General features: G+C 47.3%; 1 protein-coding gene across 3 annotated transcripts in view; it reads right to left on the bottom strand.

Annotated features, from left to right (window-relative positions):
• Window positions 1-782: 782 nt before the first annotated feature.
• Window positions 783-18,601, bottom strand: part of LOC134984684 (gastrula zinc finger protein XlCGF57.1-like) — a 59,770-nt gene continuing 41,951 nt past the window's right edge. Inside the window, exons 1-6 of one of the 3 annotated variants that reach the window (XM_063950207.1) lie at window positions 6,837-6,941; window positions 6,229-6,417; window positions 4,903-4,982; window positions 4,687-4,784; window positions 3,955-4,402; window positions 783-2,335 (exon numbers count right to left, since the gene is read on the bottom strand). In XM_063950207.1, the coding sequence (XP_063806277.1) occupies window positions 1,080-2,335; window positions 3,955-4,402; window positions 4,687-4,784; window positions 4,903-4,981 (1,881 nt within the window). In that variant the 5' untranslated portion in view covers window position 4,982; window positions 6,229-6,417; window positions 6,837-6,941 and the 3' untranslated portion in view covers window positions 783-1,079. Of the gene's footprint in view, window positions 2,336-3,954; window positions 4,403-4,686; window positions 4,785-4,902; window positions 4,983-6,228; window positions 6,418-6,836; window positions 6,942-18,601 lie in introns of those variants that run through there. The other 2 variants (XM_063950206.1, XM_063950208.1) reach the window with 2 other exon arrangements.

Below are 18,601 nucleotides of genomic sequence, written 5' to 3'. Positions count from 1 at the left end.
GAGGTCTCTTGGACTGTGCGAGGCAGCAGGTTCCATGGTCAGGGCTACAATGCTAAAAGATCATCCTCAAGTGAATTAATGGAGATTCTTGGTGCTGCTGGTTAAGTCCTTTATCTGTAGATGGAAGTAACCAGGGCAGTAAGGAGGCAGAAGTTGCTTCTGGTACCATGGACCCTGGTCATGTAGGGCTGGGAGAGTCAGTAAGATTATGTAATACAGTCCCCATCTTACAGGCATCCGGTGGAAGGAGCAGAGAAAGGGTGTTATGTGGCGGAACGGGATGGTTAGGTACAAGCTACAAGCGGTGCAATTCTTTTGCTGGGAGACCCAGGTAGAGGGTATGGCAGTAGTCTATGCGTGATGATACAAGTGCATGTATGACTTCAGGTAGATCTTCGAAAAGAATCGGGTGCTTGATTTTGGATATGGTCCACTGATGAAGGAACGAGGATTCGAATATGGCTGATACCTGTTGTTTGTGTCAGACACAATCCAAGACAATGCCAAGACTCCGCCCATGACCAGCATTTTGTAACTGAACCCCAAAGCGTAACTTCAGTTGGTTGGTGAAGCTGTAGTCTTGACCTTTGTTTGTGAGCTTCTACCATAAAGACCTCTGTTACTCAAGGACTGAGTCACAGGGGCAGATGTATTAAGCCTGGAGAAGTGATAAACCAGTGATAAATGTAATGTGATAACACACCAGCCAATCAGCTCCAAAATTTAAATTTACGGTTAGGAGCTGATTGGCTGGTGCGTTATCACCTTGCATTTATCACTGCTTTATCACTTCTCCAGGCTTAATACATCTGCCCCACAGACAACTGCCATCACCCACACCTGGAGCTCAGCTAGACAGCCACTTAGGATTAGTATTGGGTTTCCGAGTACACAGAGAAAAAGACAGGTCATCTGCACAGCAGTGGTAGACAAGAGCATGACGTCTTATTGTTTCACCCAGTGGCAGCAAAAAGCATAGGAGATAGGATAAGAACCTTGAGGAACATTGCATGGCAATGGTGATGAGAATAAAAAGGATCCTCACCTGTGTTATGTCTATTGTGTGAAACAGAGCTGATTTACTTCTCACACTCAGAGCATGGATATGACCTCTCACTTGTGTGACTTCTCTGATGTGTAACAAGATTTGATTTCAGTGTAAAACATTTTCCACACTCAGAACATGGAAATGGTTTCTCACCTGTGTGACTTCTCTGATGTGTAATCAGATTTGATTGCTGTGTAAAACATTTCCGACACTCAAAACATGAAAATGGTTTCTCACCTGTGTGACTTCTCTGATGTGTAACAAGTTTTGATTTATGTGCAAAACATTTCCCACATTCAGAACATGAAAATGGTTTCTCACCTGTGTGACTTCTCTGATGTGTAACATGTTCTGATTTCAGTGTAAAACATTTCCCACATTCAGAACATGAAAATGGTTTCTCACTTGTGTGACTTTTCTGATGTGTAACAAGATTTGATTTCAGTGTAAAACATTTCCCACACTCAGAACATGGAAATGGTTTCTCACCTGTGTGACTTCTCTGATGTGTAATCAGATTTGATTGCTGTGTAAAACATTTCCCACAATCAGAACATGAAAATGGTTTCTCACCTGTGTGACTTCTCTGATGTGTAACAAGATGTGATTTATGTGCAAAACATTTCCCACATTCAGAACATGAAAATGGCTTCTCACCTGTGTGACTTCTCCGATGTGCAACAAGATCTGATTTATGTGCATAACATTTCGCACACTCAGAACATGAAAATGGTTTTTCACCTGTGTGACTTCTCTGATGTGTAACAAGATCTGATTTATGTGCAAAACATTTTGCACACTCAGAACATGGAAATGGTTTCTCACCTGTGTGACATCTCTGATGTTTAACAAGATCTGATTTATGTGCAAAACATTTCCCACACTCAGAACATGGAAATGGCCTCTCACCTGTGTGACTTCGCTGATGTATAACAAGAGCTGATTTGTATGTAAAACATTTCCCACACTCGGAACATAGAAATGGCCTCTCACCTGCCTTACCTGTCTGTGGGTTAAGAGCCTTTGTGTTCTGTGGAAAACATTTGGCATCTATAGAACAGGGAAACGCTGTGTCTACTGTCAGAGCTGTAACAGATGCACCAATATCAGAGTGATCAGGAGAACATTCCCCAGGATCAGGGGGATCAGCTGATAGAGCTGGATGTATAATTAGGGTAATGGGGTTAGTTCCTGGAGAATCCTGTCTGCTGTCATTATCTTTTATTTCACAATCCGGGGATAACATTAGATGTCCTCCTGAGATATTCCTGCTTGTGTGTCCATCTGCTGGAAGTAAAATACATTATGCACAAATAAACTTGAATGAAACAAATTAAATATTGTAGTTTATGTTCAAAAATGGAAAATTACTATAAATGAGTAGAGAAGACCCAGGATGTTACATGGTACATTATATAATTCTGTAACTGACATTAACCAGTACTATAGTTCTGGCATTGCTTTTATGTTTAATTAAAAATACTAGGAAGCTTGGACTGGAGTATAATAAACACTCAAAGACTGTGGGGAGGAGACTGGTCAAATCTCTGGGCTGGTGACACACAGTGACATGATGTGAGGGGGAGAGCAGGAGTATAATAGGGGCTGATTTCTCCAGATGTATGAGATACACTAGAGAGTGTGGGGAGGAGACTGGTCAGATCTCTGGGCTGGTAACACACAGTGACATGATGTGAGGGGGAGAGCAGAAGTATAATAGGGGCTATGGCTCCTGGTGTATGAGATATACTAGAGAGTGTGGGGAGGAGACTGGTCAGATCTCTGTGCTGGTAACACACAGTGACATGATGTGAGGGTAGAGCAGGAGTATATTAGGTGCTCATGGCTCCAGATGTATGAGACACACCAGAGAGTGTGGGGAGGAGACTGGTCAGATCTCTGGGCTGGTAACACAGTGACATAATGTGAGGGGGAGAGCAAAAATATAATAGTGGCTGATGGCTCCTAAAGTATGAGATACACCAGAGAGTGTGGGGAGGAGACTGGTCAAATCTCTGGGCGGGTAACACACAGTGACATGATGTGAGGGGGAGAGCAGGAGTATAATAGGGGCTGATTTCTCCAGATGTATGAGATACACTAGAGAGTGTGGGGAGGAGACTGGTCAGATCTCTGGGCTGGTAACACACAGTGACATGATGTGAGGGGGAGAGCAGAAGTATAATAGGGGCTATGGCTCCTGGTGTATGAGATATACTAGAGAGTGTGGGGAGGAGACTGGTCAGATCTCTGTGCTGGTAACACACAGTGACATGATGTGAGGGTAGAGCAGGAGTATATTAGGTGCTCATGGCTCCAGATGTATGAGACACACCAGAGAGTGTGGGGAGGAGACTGGTCAGATCTCTGGGCTGGTAACACAGTGACATAATGTGAGGGGGAGAGCAAAAATATAATAGTGGCTGATGGCTCCTTTAGTATGAGATACACCAGAGAGTGTGGGGAGGAGACTGGTCAGATCTCTGGGCTGGTAACACACAGTGACATGATGTGAGGGGGGAGAGCAGGAGTATAATAGGGGCTGATGGATACTGATGTACGAGATACACCAGAGAGTGTGGGGAGGAGACTGGTCAGATCTCTGGGCTGGTAACACACAGTGACATGATGTGAGGGGGGAGAGCAGGAGTATAATAGGGGCTGATGGATACTGATGTACGAGATACACCAGAGAGTGTGGGAAGGAGACTGGTCAGATCTCTGGGCTGGTAACACAGAGTGACATGATGTGAGGGGGAGAGCAGGAGTATAATAGGGGCTGATGGGCAGATACATTTTCCTTATTAGTCTGTACTGACAGAGGAGGGTGTAGGATAAGAGATTGCTGTAGTGACTGAGAAAGGAGACTATGTGACTCTTTTCTGTAATAAGTGTTTATTACTCACCTGTGCTGATATCTGTAGTGATCTCCTCCTCCTTACACTGCTGATCACCCCTCACATACGTCTCTTCTTCTCCCTCTATATCTTCTGCCTTTATATCAGTCACATACGTCTCTTCTTCTCCCTCTATATCTTCTGCCTTCACATCAGTCACATACGTCTCTTCTTCTCCCTCTGTATCTTCTGCCTTTATATCAGTCACATACGTCTCTTCTCCTCCCTCTATATCTTCTGCCTTTATATCAGTCACATACGTCTCTTCTTCTCCCTCTGTATCTTCTGCCTTTATATCAGTCACATACGTCTCTTCTTCTCCCTCTGTATCTTCTGCCTTTATATCAGTCACATACGTCTCTTCTTCTCCCTTTGTATCTTCTGCCTTTATATCAGTCACATACGTCTCTTCTTCTCCCTCTATATCTTCTGCCTTTATATCTGACAGATCTTCTACCTATATAACCCCAAAAAACAATATATAATGACACTTACATAGAGTCAAATGAAGCGGAGGTGAAATAGTATAACACACATGCAGCTTTTTTACAGATCATATAGCAGGAATGGGAAACCTTTTGCCCTCCAGCTGTTAATGAACTACACATACCAGCATGCCCTGAAACAGTTTTGCAATTTGGTTATACTAAAACTGTTGCAGAGCATGCTGGGATGTTCTCTATCCCTGTCATACAGAGACAGTCACTTTGGTATATGGGTGAGACCCTAAATCCCACCTACCTGATCCTCCTGTGGGATCCTGTGATTCTCCCCTGTACAGTCCTGGGAATACAGAGGACGGGGACATCTCTCTGGGGTATCTCTGTTACTGGGTCCATCTGTAGGAGACACACAGTGACTGAGTACAGTGTATATATGTGATTATCAGATGATGTGTGTATATAGGGGCCCCCATACCTGCTCTCCCCTGTACAATACACGACAGTCTCCTCTTACCCAGTGATGTGAGGGGCCGGTGATTCTCCATTATCATGTCCTTGTACAGACCCCTGTGCTCCTCTATATACTCCCCCATCCTGCATGGAGACATAGACAGTGACATCCTGACACCTTATAGGAACCTGACACACACAGGGATACAGTCATCACCCAGACACATCCCCTGGTGTTACTGTATAATGTCCCATTCCCAGCAGTCACCTCTCCAGTCATAACCCAGACACATCCCCTGGTGTTACTGTATAATGTCCCATTCCCAGCAGTCACCTCTCCAGTTATCACCCAGACACATCCCCTGGAGTTACTGTATAATGCCCCATTCCCAGCAGTCACCTCTGCAGTCATCACACAGACACGTCCCCTGGTGTTACTGTATAATGTTACATTCCCAGCAGTCACCTCTCCAGTCATCACCAAGACACGTCCCCCAGTGTTACTGTATAATGTCCCATTCCCGGCAGCCACCTATCCAGTCATCACCCAGACACATCCTCTGGTGTTACTGTATAATGTACCATTCCCAGCAGTCACCTCTCCAGTCATCACCCAGACACATCCCCTGGTGTTAATGTATAATGTACCATTCCCAGCAGTCACCTCTCCAGTCATCACCCAGACACATCCCCTGGTGTTACTGCATAATGCCCCATTCTCACCAGTCACCTCTCCAGTCATCACTCAGACACGCCTCCTGGTGTTACTGTATAATGTCCCATTCCCAGCAGTCACCTCTCCAGTCATCACCCAGACACATTCCTGGTGTTACTGTATAATGTCCCATTCCCGGCAGTCACCTCTCCAGTCATCACCCAGACACATCCCCTGGTGTTACTGTATAATGTCCCATTCCAAGCAGCCACCTCTCCAGTCATCACCCAGACACATCCCCTGGTGTTACTGTATAATGCTCCATTCCCAGCAGTCACCTCTCCAGTCATCACCCAGACACTTCCCCTGGTGTTACTGTATAATGTCCCATTCCCAGCAGTCACCTTTCCGGTCATCACCCAGACACATCCCCTGGTGTTACTGTATAATGTCCCATTCCCAGCAGTCACCTCTCCAGTCATCACCCAGACACTTCCCCTGGTGTTACTGTATAAATGTCCCATTCCCAGCAGTCACCTCTCCAGTCATCACCCAGACACTTCCCCTGGTGTTACTATATAATGCCCCATTCCCAGCAGTCACCTCTCCAGTCATCACCCGGACACGTCCCCTGGTGTTACTGTATAGTGTCCCATTCCAAGCAGTCACCTCTCCAGTCATCACCCAGACACATTCCCTGGTGTTACTGTATAATGTCCCATTCCCAGCAGTCACCTCTCCAGTCAGCAGCTGAATGATCTTGTTGGTGATTTCCAGGATCTTCTGGTCATTGTGTCTCACATGCATCCGCGAGTAAGGAGGAGGCACAGTGATGGGGCTCGGAGTCCTGCTCAGTCCTCCTGACACAAGTGGACAGCTGCTGGGTGTCTTACACTCACTGGATGTCTTCACTACTGTGTAATTCTGTGTAATGAGGGAAACATCAAATACCAATGTATATTCTCCCAGATCCCCCTCACCTCCCCAGTCATGTCCCAGTATTATTACTATAGATATAAGTGACATCACTGTTACACTCCCAGACCCCCTCACCTCCACAGTCATGTCCTTGTATTATTTGTAAAGATATACGTGACATCACTGTGCCGCTCTCAGATCCCCTCAGCTCCCCAGTCATGTCCCTATATTATTACTATAGATATAAGTGGTCACTGTTACACTCCCAGAGCCCCTCACCTCCCCAGTCATGTCCCAGTATTATTACTATAGATATAAGTGATGTCACTGTGACGCTCCCAGATCCCCTTACCTCTCCAGTCATGTCCCAGTATTATTACTATAGATATAAGTGATGTCACTGTGACGCTCCCAGATCCCCTTACCTCTCCAGTCATGTCCCTGTATTATTACTATAGATATAAGTGACGTTACTATCACACTCCGAGATCCCCTCACTTCCTCAGTCATGTCCCTGTATAATTACAAAAAAAGGGAAAATTACCCGAGGGTAACTGTCTCCAGGGGCTGATTGCGTAGGATCAACACAGCAGCTAAACCAAAGAGATGGTATCTGTCTGTCTCTCTCTATCTATTCTGTCTGTTGCAATGTGTAAAAAGGGGATGCTGTCTGCTATAATGTGTAAAAAGGGGACGCTGTCTGCTGTAATGTGTAAAAAGGGGGACGCTGTCGGCTGTAATGTGTAAAAAGAGGTACGCTGTCTGCTGTAATGTGTAAAAAGAGGGACGCTGTCTGCCGTAAGGTGTAAAAAGGGCTCTACTTGGTGTAGTGGCACTAATGTGCAGCGTAATTTGAATAATGGAGACTACTGTGCACCGTAGTATGAATTGGTATTATTTTGTGGCCACGCCCCTTCCCATGAAGCCACGCCCATATACATTTTTCCCCGCACCTACTGTGCGTACTGCCCCTATCTTGTATTGGGGGGAGGGGGGCACCAGTGCTGTTTCTTATACACAGTACTAAAATGCCTAGTTACGGCACTGTGCAGAGGGAGCATACAAAGTAAAGGTACAGTACTTTTTATTCCAGTTATGCAACGTAGACAAATAGAAAAAAAACATATTGGAAATTATGTGGTAAAATCACACACAAAACTAAAAATAATAACACAAATTGCAGTTAATGTTATTTCATTTTTAGAGGGCAACACTACAAAACAACACTAACTAGAGGAGTCACCTTAAACTGTTCTATACACACACTAACTGCATTCTATATAACAGACACATACTAACTGCATTCTATATAACAGACACACACTAACTGCATTCTATATAACAGACACACACTAACTGCATTCTATATAACAGACACACACTAACTGCATTCTATATAACAGACACACACTAACTGCATTCTATATAACAGACACACACTAACTGCATTCTATATAACAGACACATACTGTAGCTACAGGTCCCACCTAGGCCACTCCCACTAATCACACACAGTAGAAATGTGCAGAGTATGCTACATGCAGTACTGTACACACCAGATGACAGTCAGTGCAGCTCCTGATGTGCCAGTGGCTATTCGAGGGCATTGATTTATCACCTTGTCCAACACTTATTTACAGTAATCCATTTAATTTATCAAAACAACAAGTATGATATGCCTATGGGAGGGCCACACACAATTGTAGATTAGCAGTGTGCAGCATTAATAGACCTAGAGCAGCAGGAATGGTGCACTGCAGTGCAGAGCCAAACTCCTGCGGTTCCCCTGTGCAGAGGTCCCAGCCAGCAGTATCACACAGAGACTGCTGCATGCTGTGCACAGAGGTGTGCTGCCAGTGCCGATGAGCCTTGTCCTCTGCACCAGTGTAGGGCGGCAGGCAGGCTCAGGTTACCCATGAGAGAAGGGTAGATCAGCTGTGTGATAACAGTGCAGATCATACTCACTGTATACAGTATAGAGTATATAGAGCTGAGGCACAGAAAAGGGATGTTACAGGACCTTACCTAGCCAGAGCACTGGAGGATTAGGAGCATGAAGGCAGCGGCAGTGCCGAGTGCTCTGTCGGAAGTGAGCTGTCTGAACTTCCTGGTCAGGTCCTGGATAGGTCAGCTGATCATCATTGAGGCAGATGTAGTAGCTGTCTCCCGTGGTCTGTTTTCTCTGTGAGATTATTGGCCACGGCAGAGCCCCGCCCCCCTGCACTAGGCAGTCCTTACTATCACAGGGAAGGCTGATGCTGCCTCACGCCTCTCTGTGTCTTCCTGGAGCACCGCAACACACGTGAGTCTAGACTATAAACATTATTTGACGAATACAAAGATTATACTTACAAGTTAGAAATATTTACTTTGTACTGTCCAGATGATTTTTATAATAAAAACTCTGTATCTGTTGTATGACAGAAGAGGCACTGCCTCCCCTGACAGCACGTCCCTGGAACTTGGATGTGCAGAACACCTTTCAAGAACATCTGGACTTCAAGGAGAGAAGCCAATTGTTTCTGAAAGAAAATAGACAAGGCCCAAATCTGGACTCTTATGGAGCCTAGGCGTAGGCCCACATCCACTCCCAATTGCAGAAAAAGCAGGAAACGTCCCAGATGAAATTCCACCGCAGAATATTGTCTGCTCTCCTCCAGAAATGTTGGTAATGTTTACACGTTAACCCCTTTCTTGCTTGGATCATAGTCGGAATGACCTTGTCAGGAATCCCTCTCCTGACTAGAATCAGCCGTTCAACTTCCATGCCGATAAATGTAGCCGTGGTAAGTCTTGATACACGAACGGGCCCTGTTGTAGAAGATCCTCGCGAAGAGGTAAAGGCCACGGATCTTCGAGGAGCATCTTGAGAAGATCCACATACCAGGCCCTTCATGGACAGTCATGAGCAATGAGGATTGCTTGAACCTTTTCCCTTTTTATTCTGTTTAGAATGCTTGGGATCAGAGGAAGTGGAGAAAACACGTACACCAGATGGTAGACCCACGGAGTTCCCAGAGCGTCTACCGCCACTGCTTGTGGATCTCTCGACCTGGAACAATTCCGCTTGAGTTTATTGTTGAGTCGAGATATAGGTGGATATCCCCACCGACGTGTCAACCACTGGAACACCTCCAGGCGAAGGCCCCATTCCCCTGGGTCCAGATCGTATCTGCTGAGTAAGTCTGTTTCCCAGTTGTCCACTCCCAGGATAAAGACCACCGACACCATTGCATGTTTTTCCGCCCAGAGGAGAATTATTGACACCTCTGACATTGCGGCTCTGCCCTGTTGGTTTATGTACGTCAATGCCGTCACATTGTCCGACTGGACCTGAATAGCCTGATTCTGAAAAAGAAATGCAGCTTGCTGAAGAGCGTTGTATATATCCCTAAGTTCCAGGATGTTTATTGGAAGGATGACTTCCTGACTTGACCACCTTCCCTGAAACTGTACCTCCTGGGTGACTGCGCCCCAACCTTTGAGGCTTGCTTTTGTGGTTAGCAGTATCCAATTCTGAATCCCAAACCTGCGGCTCTCGACAAGGTGAGCAGTCTGTAGCCACCACAGGAGGGAGATCCTGGTTTTAGGGGATAAAAGAATCCCCTGGTGCATGTGAAGATGTGATCCAAACCATTTGTCCAACAGATCCAGCTGAAAGCGTCTCACATGAAACCTCCCATACTGAATTGCTTCGTAAGAAGCCACAATTTTCCCCAGAAGGCGTATGCAGAGATGCACTGAGATTCAAGTCAGCTTCAAGACAGCCCGAACCATCGACTGGATTACAATCGCCTTTTCCAAGGGGAGGAATACTTTCTGAGATTCTGTGTCCAGTATCATTCTAGGAACTGAAGCCTCTGATTTGGTTCTAGGTGAGATTTTGGAAAATTCAGAATCCACCCATGAGCCAGAAGTAGTCTGGTCGAGAGGGCAATGCTCTCCAACAGTTGTTCCCTGGACAGTGCCTTTATCAGAAGATCGTCCAGGTACGGAATTATGTTCCCTCCTTGTTTGCGGAGTAGTAACATCATCTCTGCCATCACTTTGGTGAACACCCTTGGTGCCGTGGAGAGAACTGATAGTGACAGTCCTGCAGTGCAATCGAAGATAAGTCTGGTGAATCGGCCAGATCGGAATATGAAAGTACGCATCCTTGATATCCAGAGATACTAGGAATTCCCCCTCCTCCAGACATGAGATCACCGATCTCAGAGACTCCATCTTGAATTTGAGCACCCATAAGTATGGGTTCAATGACTTGAGATTCAGAATCAGTGTTACTGAACTGTCTGGCTTCGGTACTACAAACAAGCTGGAATAGTAACCCTTGTTTTGTAGATGAGGTAGAACTGGAACAATGACTTGGGTCTGTAACAGTTTTTGAATGGCATCCTGTTAGGTTATTCTTGCACCTTGTGAATCTGGTAAGCCTGATTTGAAGAATCTGTGAAGTGGGAGCTCCTGGAACTCCAGTCTGTAGCCCTGGGATATAAGGTCTATGACCCAGGGATCCTGGCACTATCTTGTCCTGATGTGACTGAAGAATTTTACCCGGGCTCCCACCTGACAGACTTCCAGGCATTGCGGTCCACCGTCATGCGGAAGGTTTTGAGGAAGCAGAGCCTGAACTCTGTTCCTGCGACCCTGAAGTAGCAGGTTTCCGTGGTTTACCTCTAGCACATCTGGCGGCGGCAGAAGAACCTCTGGCCTTGCCCCTATACTTGGCCGTCCGAAAGGACTGTAGGTTGGGTGCTGAAGAGGTCTTCCTAGCTGGGGGAGCTGCAGAAGGAAGGTATGTGTACTTACCCACAGTAGCTTTGGAGATCCATTTGTCAAGTTCATCTCCAAATAAAGCCTTGCCTGTGAAAGGTAGGCCTTCCACGCCTTTCCTGGAGTCCACTGGCGTAGCCATAAACCCCTGTGTACCGACACTGCCATAGCTGTAGTGCATGCATTAAGCAGGCCTATCTCTTTTATGGCTTCCACCATAAAGTTTGCAGAGTCCTGTATATGTTGCAGGAGCAAAATAATCTCCCCTTGAGGCAAGGTATCTAACCCCTCAATTATGTTACCTGACAATTTATCAATGGCTCGTGTAATCCACCCATATGCTATAATGGGTCTCTGGGCCACCCCTGAAGCTGTATACAAAGATTTAAGTGTAAAATCAATTTTGCAATCAGACGTTTCTTAGGGAGGCTGCACCCAGGACAGGCAATACAATTTTTCACGAGAGCATCTACTATTGGTGGATTTTCCCATTTTTTCCTATCCTCAGGAGGAAAAAGAAAAAGATGATAACAACCGTTTAGGGATTTACCCATGGTTCTTCAAACAGGGTATTTAGTTCCTTTGACACAGGAAAAGTGGCTGAGGATTTCTTCTTTATATTAAAATGAGATTCCTCAATCTCATCCGTCACCTTATCAGGGATATTCAGAACTTCTCTGATAGCTTCTATGAGAGCCTCTATTCCCTGTGACAGAGTACCCTCCACCACCTCTGAGTCCACCTCACCCTCCTCCAAGTCCGATCCCTCATCATCAGAGGCAGACTGCAGTATGTGGACCAAAGTACGTTTCTGCGGACAAATGGCAGGGGACTGAGACGCTGATTTCTCTTTTCAGAAACTCAGACAAGGATTGTCTTAAGTATTGTGTCTCTTTCTCGTTCCGATGGGGTGATTCGGGTGATGTGCTAAATTTTTAGCCCAACTACGACCAGCTTCTCTGACATGCGAGGGAATGCCCAGCACAGGGCTAGTCCGCCCAGCATGTCAGGCCCGACCCCGTCATATAAGTACAAAAGCATCGCACAGCGGCGATGCTTCTGTACTGTAGGAGTAGCTCTCAGCCAGCGCAGTTCCCGCGCATTGGCTGGGAGTTACTCATCGCTGCTCGGGTCGCAGCGGTTGCGTATGACATCACGCAGCTGCCACTGCCCGCCCACGGCACGATCCGGGCATGCCTGCGTTGCACGGACCACACCCCCTAAATGGCTGCTAAATGCCGCTGGCCCGCACAGCGCCCGCTGGCCCGCACAGCGACCGCCTCTGCCTGTCAGTCTCTGGGCAGTTCAGGCCTGATCGCTGCTGTGTCAACATGCACATCACCGATCAGGACTGAATTAGTCCCCGAGATAACTTCGTATAAATGGAAGAAATCATTCCCCTATAAAGTCCAGCCATGCTGGTTCAGCCCCACTAGCCTGGGAAGGGACACTACACTGAGTGCACACTATTGACCCCTGGGAAAGAGGAGCACTGTGCCTTGCATATAACACACTCTTTGCCTGACATACTGTATAGTGACAGCATACACACACACACACACACACATACACACACACACAAACAGGAAAAGGTTAAATGCACAATTAACCCACAAAGAGCCCTTCCAGGGAGACACAGAGATTATGGAACCAGCACACGGCGCCCTTATCGCTGATGTCAAGCTTAGCCGGGTCGCAGACTAATAACCTAGATTAGGGACTTCGTACACTAATAATCGCTTCACCCTGCTATAACCCCCGGGTACCGCTGAAGTAATCTGGAGTCTCTCCAGAGGAGCTGCGCTTCCCTGTCAGTCAGCGTCTGTATAGCTGCAGTAGGGAAAATGGCGCCTGTGAGCTGCTGGATCCGCTCATGCTGAAGCCCCGCCCCTTCAATGGCACGCGGTCTTCCCGTTCTTCTTTATACTAGCTGTATGTCTTATGTGCATAAAATGGATACCAACTCCTTTTATATCTTTGTTGCCAGTCTAGGTACTGTGTCCGCTGCTCAGCCATAATGGCCGGCGAACCACTAACTAGGACGCAGGCTTAGTACTCACCACTCTTCATTCTTCTGGCTCTGTTAGGGGTGGCGTCATGCTGCGGGAATGTACGCTCATCGTGGTGGGGCTTGCAAATAGTTCCCTCAGGAGCTAGTGTCCTGTCAGCGGGGAACGGGACCATTAACCCTGAGAGAGGTTGGGCCATTAACCCCCCTAAATCCCACGAAGCAGGCAGGCTGGTGCCAACCAGTCCTGCCTGAAAATAACAAACTCAGAAACTAAATGTAGAAAACTCTTCAGGAGCTTCCAGAGATGTGACCGTCTCCTTCGGGCACATTTTCTAAACTGAGTCTGGTAGGAGGAGCATAGAGGGAGGAGCCAGTGCACACTATCATTTTCTTAAAGTGCCCAAGGCTCCTAGTGAACCCGTCTATACCCCATGGTACTAATGTGGATCCCACTATCCTCTAGGACGTAAGAGAAATCAGTTCCGCTATTACGTCTGTGAAGACCCTCGGGGCTGTCGAGAGGTCAAAGGGCGGTGCCTGGATCCGACACTGAGAGTTCTTTGGGGCAAACCGTAGGAGTACCTGATGTGTAGGTCAGATTGGGAAGTGGAGCTATGCGCTCTTAAAATCAAATGACACCAAGAACTCAGACTCTTCCAAGGCCGCGATTACCACCGTTAGTGAATCCTCTTGAATCCGTAGACTATTAGGTATGGATTCAGGGAATTCAGTTGCAGGATGTGACTGACCGAGTTGTCCGTCATTAGGGACCACCAATAAATTTGAGAAGAACAGTTCCTTTGATGTGTTGGAACTGGAATAATGACTTCTGCTTCCAGGAGCCTATGAATAGCCGCTTGCAGAGTTACCTGTTTTTCTAGGGAAGCTGCCAACCTGAGTGGAAAATTCTGAGAGGAGGAGTATCGAGCTCTAGTTTGTAACCCCCCCAGATCAGGTCCCTGACCGAGGCATCTCAGCAGGTGCCTTCCCAGATGTGACTGAAAATTCTGGGACACGCTCCCACCTTGGGATCCCTGAGAATAGGGGAGGGAGTCCTGCTGCAGGTTCTGATGGGTAGTAGTGGCTCCCCGACCTCTATGACCTCTGGCACCTCTGCGTTTGAGGCTCCCCTGGCTCTACCTCTAAACCCTGTAAGCTGAAAAGGACCAGTGTATGTGCTCTTGGAGGTGGAACTGCAGAAGGGAGATAAGCAGACTTACCTACCATGACCTGTGATAGCCACTTATTCAATTTTGATCCAAACAGGGCATCTCCTGCGTATGGAAAGCCTGCTCCACCTCTCTTTGACTCTGCATCCGCTGTCCATTGATAGTCACAAAATCCTATGCGCCGAAAATGCTTTCGAGGATCACCTGGAGTGAGCAGTCCTACATCCCTGGAAGCCTCAGAGATAGACTGCTGATTTTATGTATAAGGATTTCTTTAAGGAAGAGAGTTCCTGGGATCAAAAGTACGATCGGCTTTGATAACTGGGTAACCGAAGGATCCACTGTTGGTGGATTTTTCCCTAGTTCCCTCCTGTCAAAAGGAAAAGGAAAAGAAAGTAGAATTGTCCTAGGGATTTGAACTTCTTATCCGACTTTGAACTGTGGCTATCTAGTTCCAGTGATACCAGAAAGGTCACACAGGGACTCTCTTGTCTACCAAATAGGAAGGCTGCTGCAGCTCACCTTTCTTCTTGGGTAATTGTGAGACTCCCATCACAGTCTCTAGTAGAGATTCAAGCCCTTGTGAGGAAGATTCAATCTGTTTTCTCCTCAGCTTCCACAAATGTGCCTCTCTCTAGAGGTGGCATATCACCACGATTTTAGTACTGCAGGGAGTGACCGTTCTTTTGTTACCCTGTCCATGACTAAAAACCAAAACTCTTTGCCGCATTCTGCTCCCAGATAGGCTCAGGGGTGTGTAATGTGTGCGAATGAAAGATTTCCCTATCTCTCCTGGCAACTGCCAATTCTGAGGATAGGTCAGCCATAAATCCTGTTAAAGCAGACACCCAAATCGGTATGGTCTCCTGAGTTGTGATGGCTGGCTGTGAAGCAGACTGCTGCCGACACTGCTCAGTCTGATGATATATCTGCATTGGCTGGCTGTGAAGCAGACTGCTGCCGACACTGCTCAATTTGATGATATATCTGCAGTGACTGTGAAGCAGACTGCTGCCGACACTGCTCAGACTGATGATATATCTGCAGTGGCTGGCTGTGAAACCGACTGCTGCCGACACTGCTCAGTCTGATGATATATCTGCAGTGACTGTGAAGCAGACTGCTGCCGACACTGCTCAGTCGGTTGATATATCTGCAGTGGCTGACTGTGAAGCAGATTGCTGCCGACACTGCTCAGTCGGTTGATATATCTGCAGTGGCTGACTGTGAAGCAGATTGCTGACAACACTGCTCAGTCTGGATTCCACAGGGAATAACATTGGGGTGCAGGTAAAAGAGATGACAACAGTAAGTAGCCACAGACACCACATTCTCACGACAGGAGAAAGTACCAGCAGCTAATGCCATACAAACCCAAAGAAGCTAAGTGCGTCAGGGTGGGTGCCTTGTGGAATCCAGTGTACCTCGCAGAAAGAGATTAAACAAAGGTAAGTTCTTACTATAAACCTCCTTTTCTGCAGCGGGGTACACTGAATACCACAGGGAATAACATCGGGGATGTCCTAAAGCAGTTCCTCATGGGAGGGGATGCACTGTAGTGGGCACAAGAACCCGGCGTCCAAAGGAAGCATCCTGGGAGGCAGAATATAAAAGGCATAGAACCTAATGAACATGTTCACTGAGGACCACGTAGGCGCTTTGCACAATTGTTCGAGGGACGTGCCACGGCGGGCCGTCCAAGAAGGTCCAACAGACCGAGTAGAATGGGCCTTGATAGTAGAAGGAGCTGGAAGTCCAATCTGTAAATAAGCTTGTGCAATCACCATACTAATCAATCTAGCCAAGGTCTGCTTATTCGCAGGCCAGCCATGTTTGTGAAAACCAAAAAGAACAAAGAGAGAATCAGATCTCCTAAGGTAGCGGTTCTCTTCACATAGATACGGAGAACCCATACCACATCCAAAGACCGCTTTTTGGAGGACAAATCAGGAGAGATAAAGGCCGGAACCACAATATCTTGGTTAAGGTGGAAAGATGACACCACCTTAGGTAGATAACCAGGGCGAGTTCTTAGAACCGCACGGTCACAGTGAAAAATCAGGAAGGGAGACCTACAGGATAAGGCACCCAAGTCTGAAACCCATCTAGCAGAGGCAATAGCCAGCAAAAACAAGACCTTAAGTGTAAGCCATTTAAGGTCCACAGGCTCAAGAGGTTCAAACGGAGACTCTTGTAGGGCATCCAGAACAACCAACAAATCCCAAGGAACCACAGGAGGAACATAGGGAGGTTGAATCCGTAAAACACCCTGAGTGAAGGTATGAACGTCAGGCACAGTCGCAATTTTTTCTCTGAAACCACACCGACAAGGCTGAGACATGAACCTTGAGAGAGGCCAGACAAAGGCCTGATTCCAGGCCCTGTTGCAGAAATGCCAAAAGGTTCGCAGTACTGAACTTGTATGCATCAAAATTCTTAGCCGCGCACAGGGTGAAGAATTCCAGACTCTATAATAAATCCAAGCCGAAGCCGGTTTACGGGCTTTCAACATCATTTGAATGACCGCCTCAGGAAAAACCTTTGGCCCTCAGAACTGAAGCTTCAAGAGCCACGCCGTCAAAGCCAGTCGGGCCAAATCCTGGTAGAGACAGGGGCCCTGAATGAGGTGGTCTGGGCGTTGCGGAAGCAGAAGAGGATGCTCTATCGAGAGACCCTGTAGGTCTAAGAACCAATGCCGTCTGGGCCACGCTGGAGCGATCTGAAGTAGTATTCCTCCTTCTTGCTTGAACTTCCTTATCACCCTGGGCAGAAGTGACACCGGAGGGAAAACGTACGGCAGTCGAAAGTTCCATGGAATTGCCAGTGCATCCATGAACGCTGCTTGAAGATCCCTTGTTCTTGCACCGAAGACCGGAACCTTGTGATTGTGTCGAGACACCATCAGGTCTACATATGGTAGGCCCCACTTGTACACTAGGAGTTGAAATACTTCTGACTGAAGGGCTCCACTCTCCGGTGTGTACATCCTGACGACTGAGGACGTCCGCTTCCCAGTTGAGGACCCAGGAATGAACACTGCCAATATGGCTGGCAGATGGTGTTCCACCCATTGAAGAATCTTTGACACTTCCATCATTGCCATGTGGCTTCGCATGCTGCCTTGATGATTTATGTACACCACTGTGGTGGCATTGTCCGACCTTACTTGAACAGGCCTGTTCTGTAACAGAGGCAGGGCCAGTATCAAAGCATCTCTAGAATATTTATTGGAAGAAGAGATTCCTCCCTGTTCCACCGACCCTGAAGAGAGTGTTGCTATAACACCGCGCCCCAACCCCGCAGACTGGCATTCATCTTTAGAAGGACCCAGTTGGAGATCCAGAAGGAATGACCCCTGCTCAATTGTTGGTCCTCTAGCCACCAGCTCAGTGGCAGATAAAGTTCCGGAATCAAGGAGATCGTGTTAGATCTGATCCGGTGAGGCAGGCCATCCCACTTGACCAGGATTAGCTTCTGCAGAGGACGAGAGTGAAATTGAGCGTACTCTACCATGTCGAAAGCCAACTCCATGAGGCCAAGTACTTGCATCGCCGAGTGTACCGACACTCACGGACAAGAAAGGAAGTATCTTATCTTGTCCTGAAGCTGCAGGACCTTCTCTTGGGACAAGAACAACCGTTGGTTGTGTGTGTCCAACAATGCCCCCAGGTGCACCATGCTCTGAGCAGGCACCAGGGAGGATTTCTTCCAGTTGATGAGCCACCCATGTTCTTGTAGGAATTGGACCGTCAGTTCCAGATGATGGAGGAGAACCTCTGGGGAGTTTGCCAGGATCAACAAGTCGTCCAGATACGGCAGGATCCCGATACCCTGACGGCGGAGCAGAGCCGTCATAACCGCCATGACCATGGTGAAGATTCGCGGAGCCGTGGTCAGTCCAGAAGGTAAGGCCTGGAATTGATAATGTAGGTTGCCAATAGAAAACTGCAGGTATTGCTGATGTGACATGGCAATAGGTATATGTAGGTAAGCATCCTGTATGCCCAGGGATACCATATAGTCCATGGGCTCCAAGGCCAGAACAATAGAGCGAAGAGTTTCCATACGGAACTTGGATACCTACACAAATTTGTTCAAAGACTTGAGGTTGAGAATGGGCTGGGAGGAACCATTCTGTTTCGGAACTAGGAACAATGTTGAATAGTACCCCCTGCCTCTCTGAGCCAGAGGCACAGGCACTATCACTCCTGTGTCCAGGAGGGATTGTACCACCAAA

This window comes from Pseudophryne corroboree (genome assembly GCF_028390025.1).
Source record: "Pseudophryne corroboree isolate aPseCor3 chromosome 3 unlocalized genomic scaffold, aPseCor3.hap2 SUPER_3_unloc_73, whole genome shotgun sequence".
Taxonomy (NCBI): Eukaryota; Metazoa; Chordata; class Amphibia; order Anura; family Myobatrachidae; genus Pseudophryne; species Pseudophryne corroboree.
The sequence above is the reverse complement of the archived record's forward strand: the minus strand, read 5'-3'. Positions and strand labels throughout refer to the sequence as shown.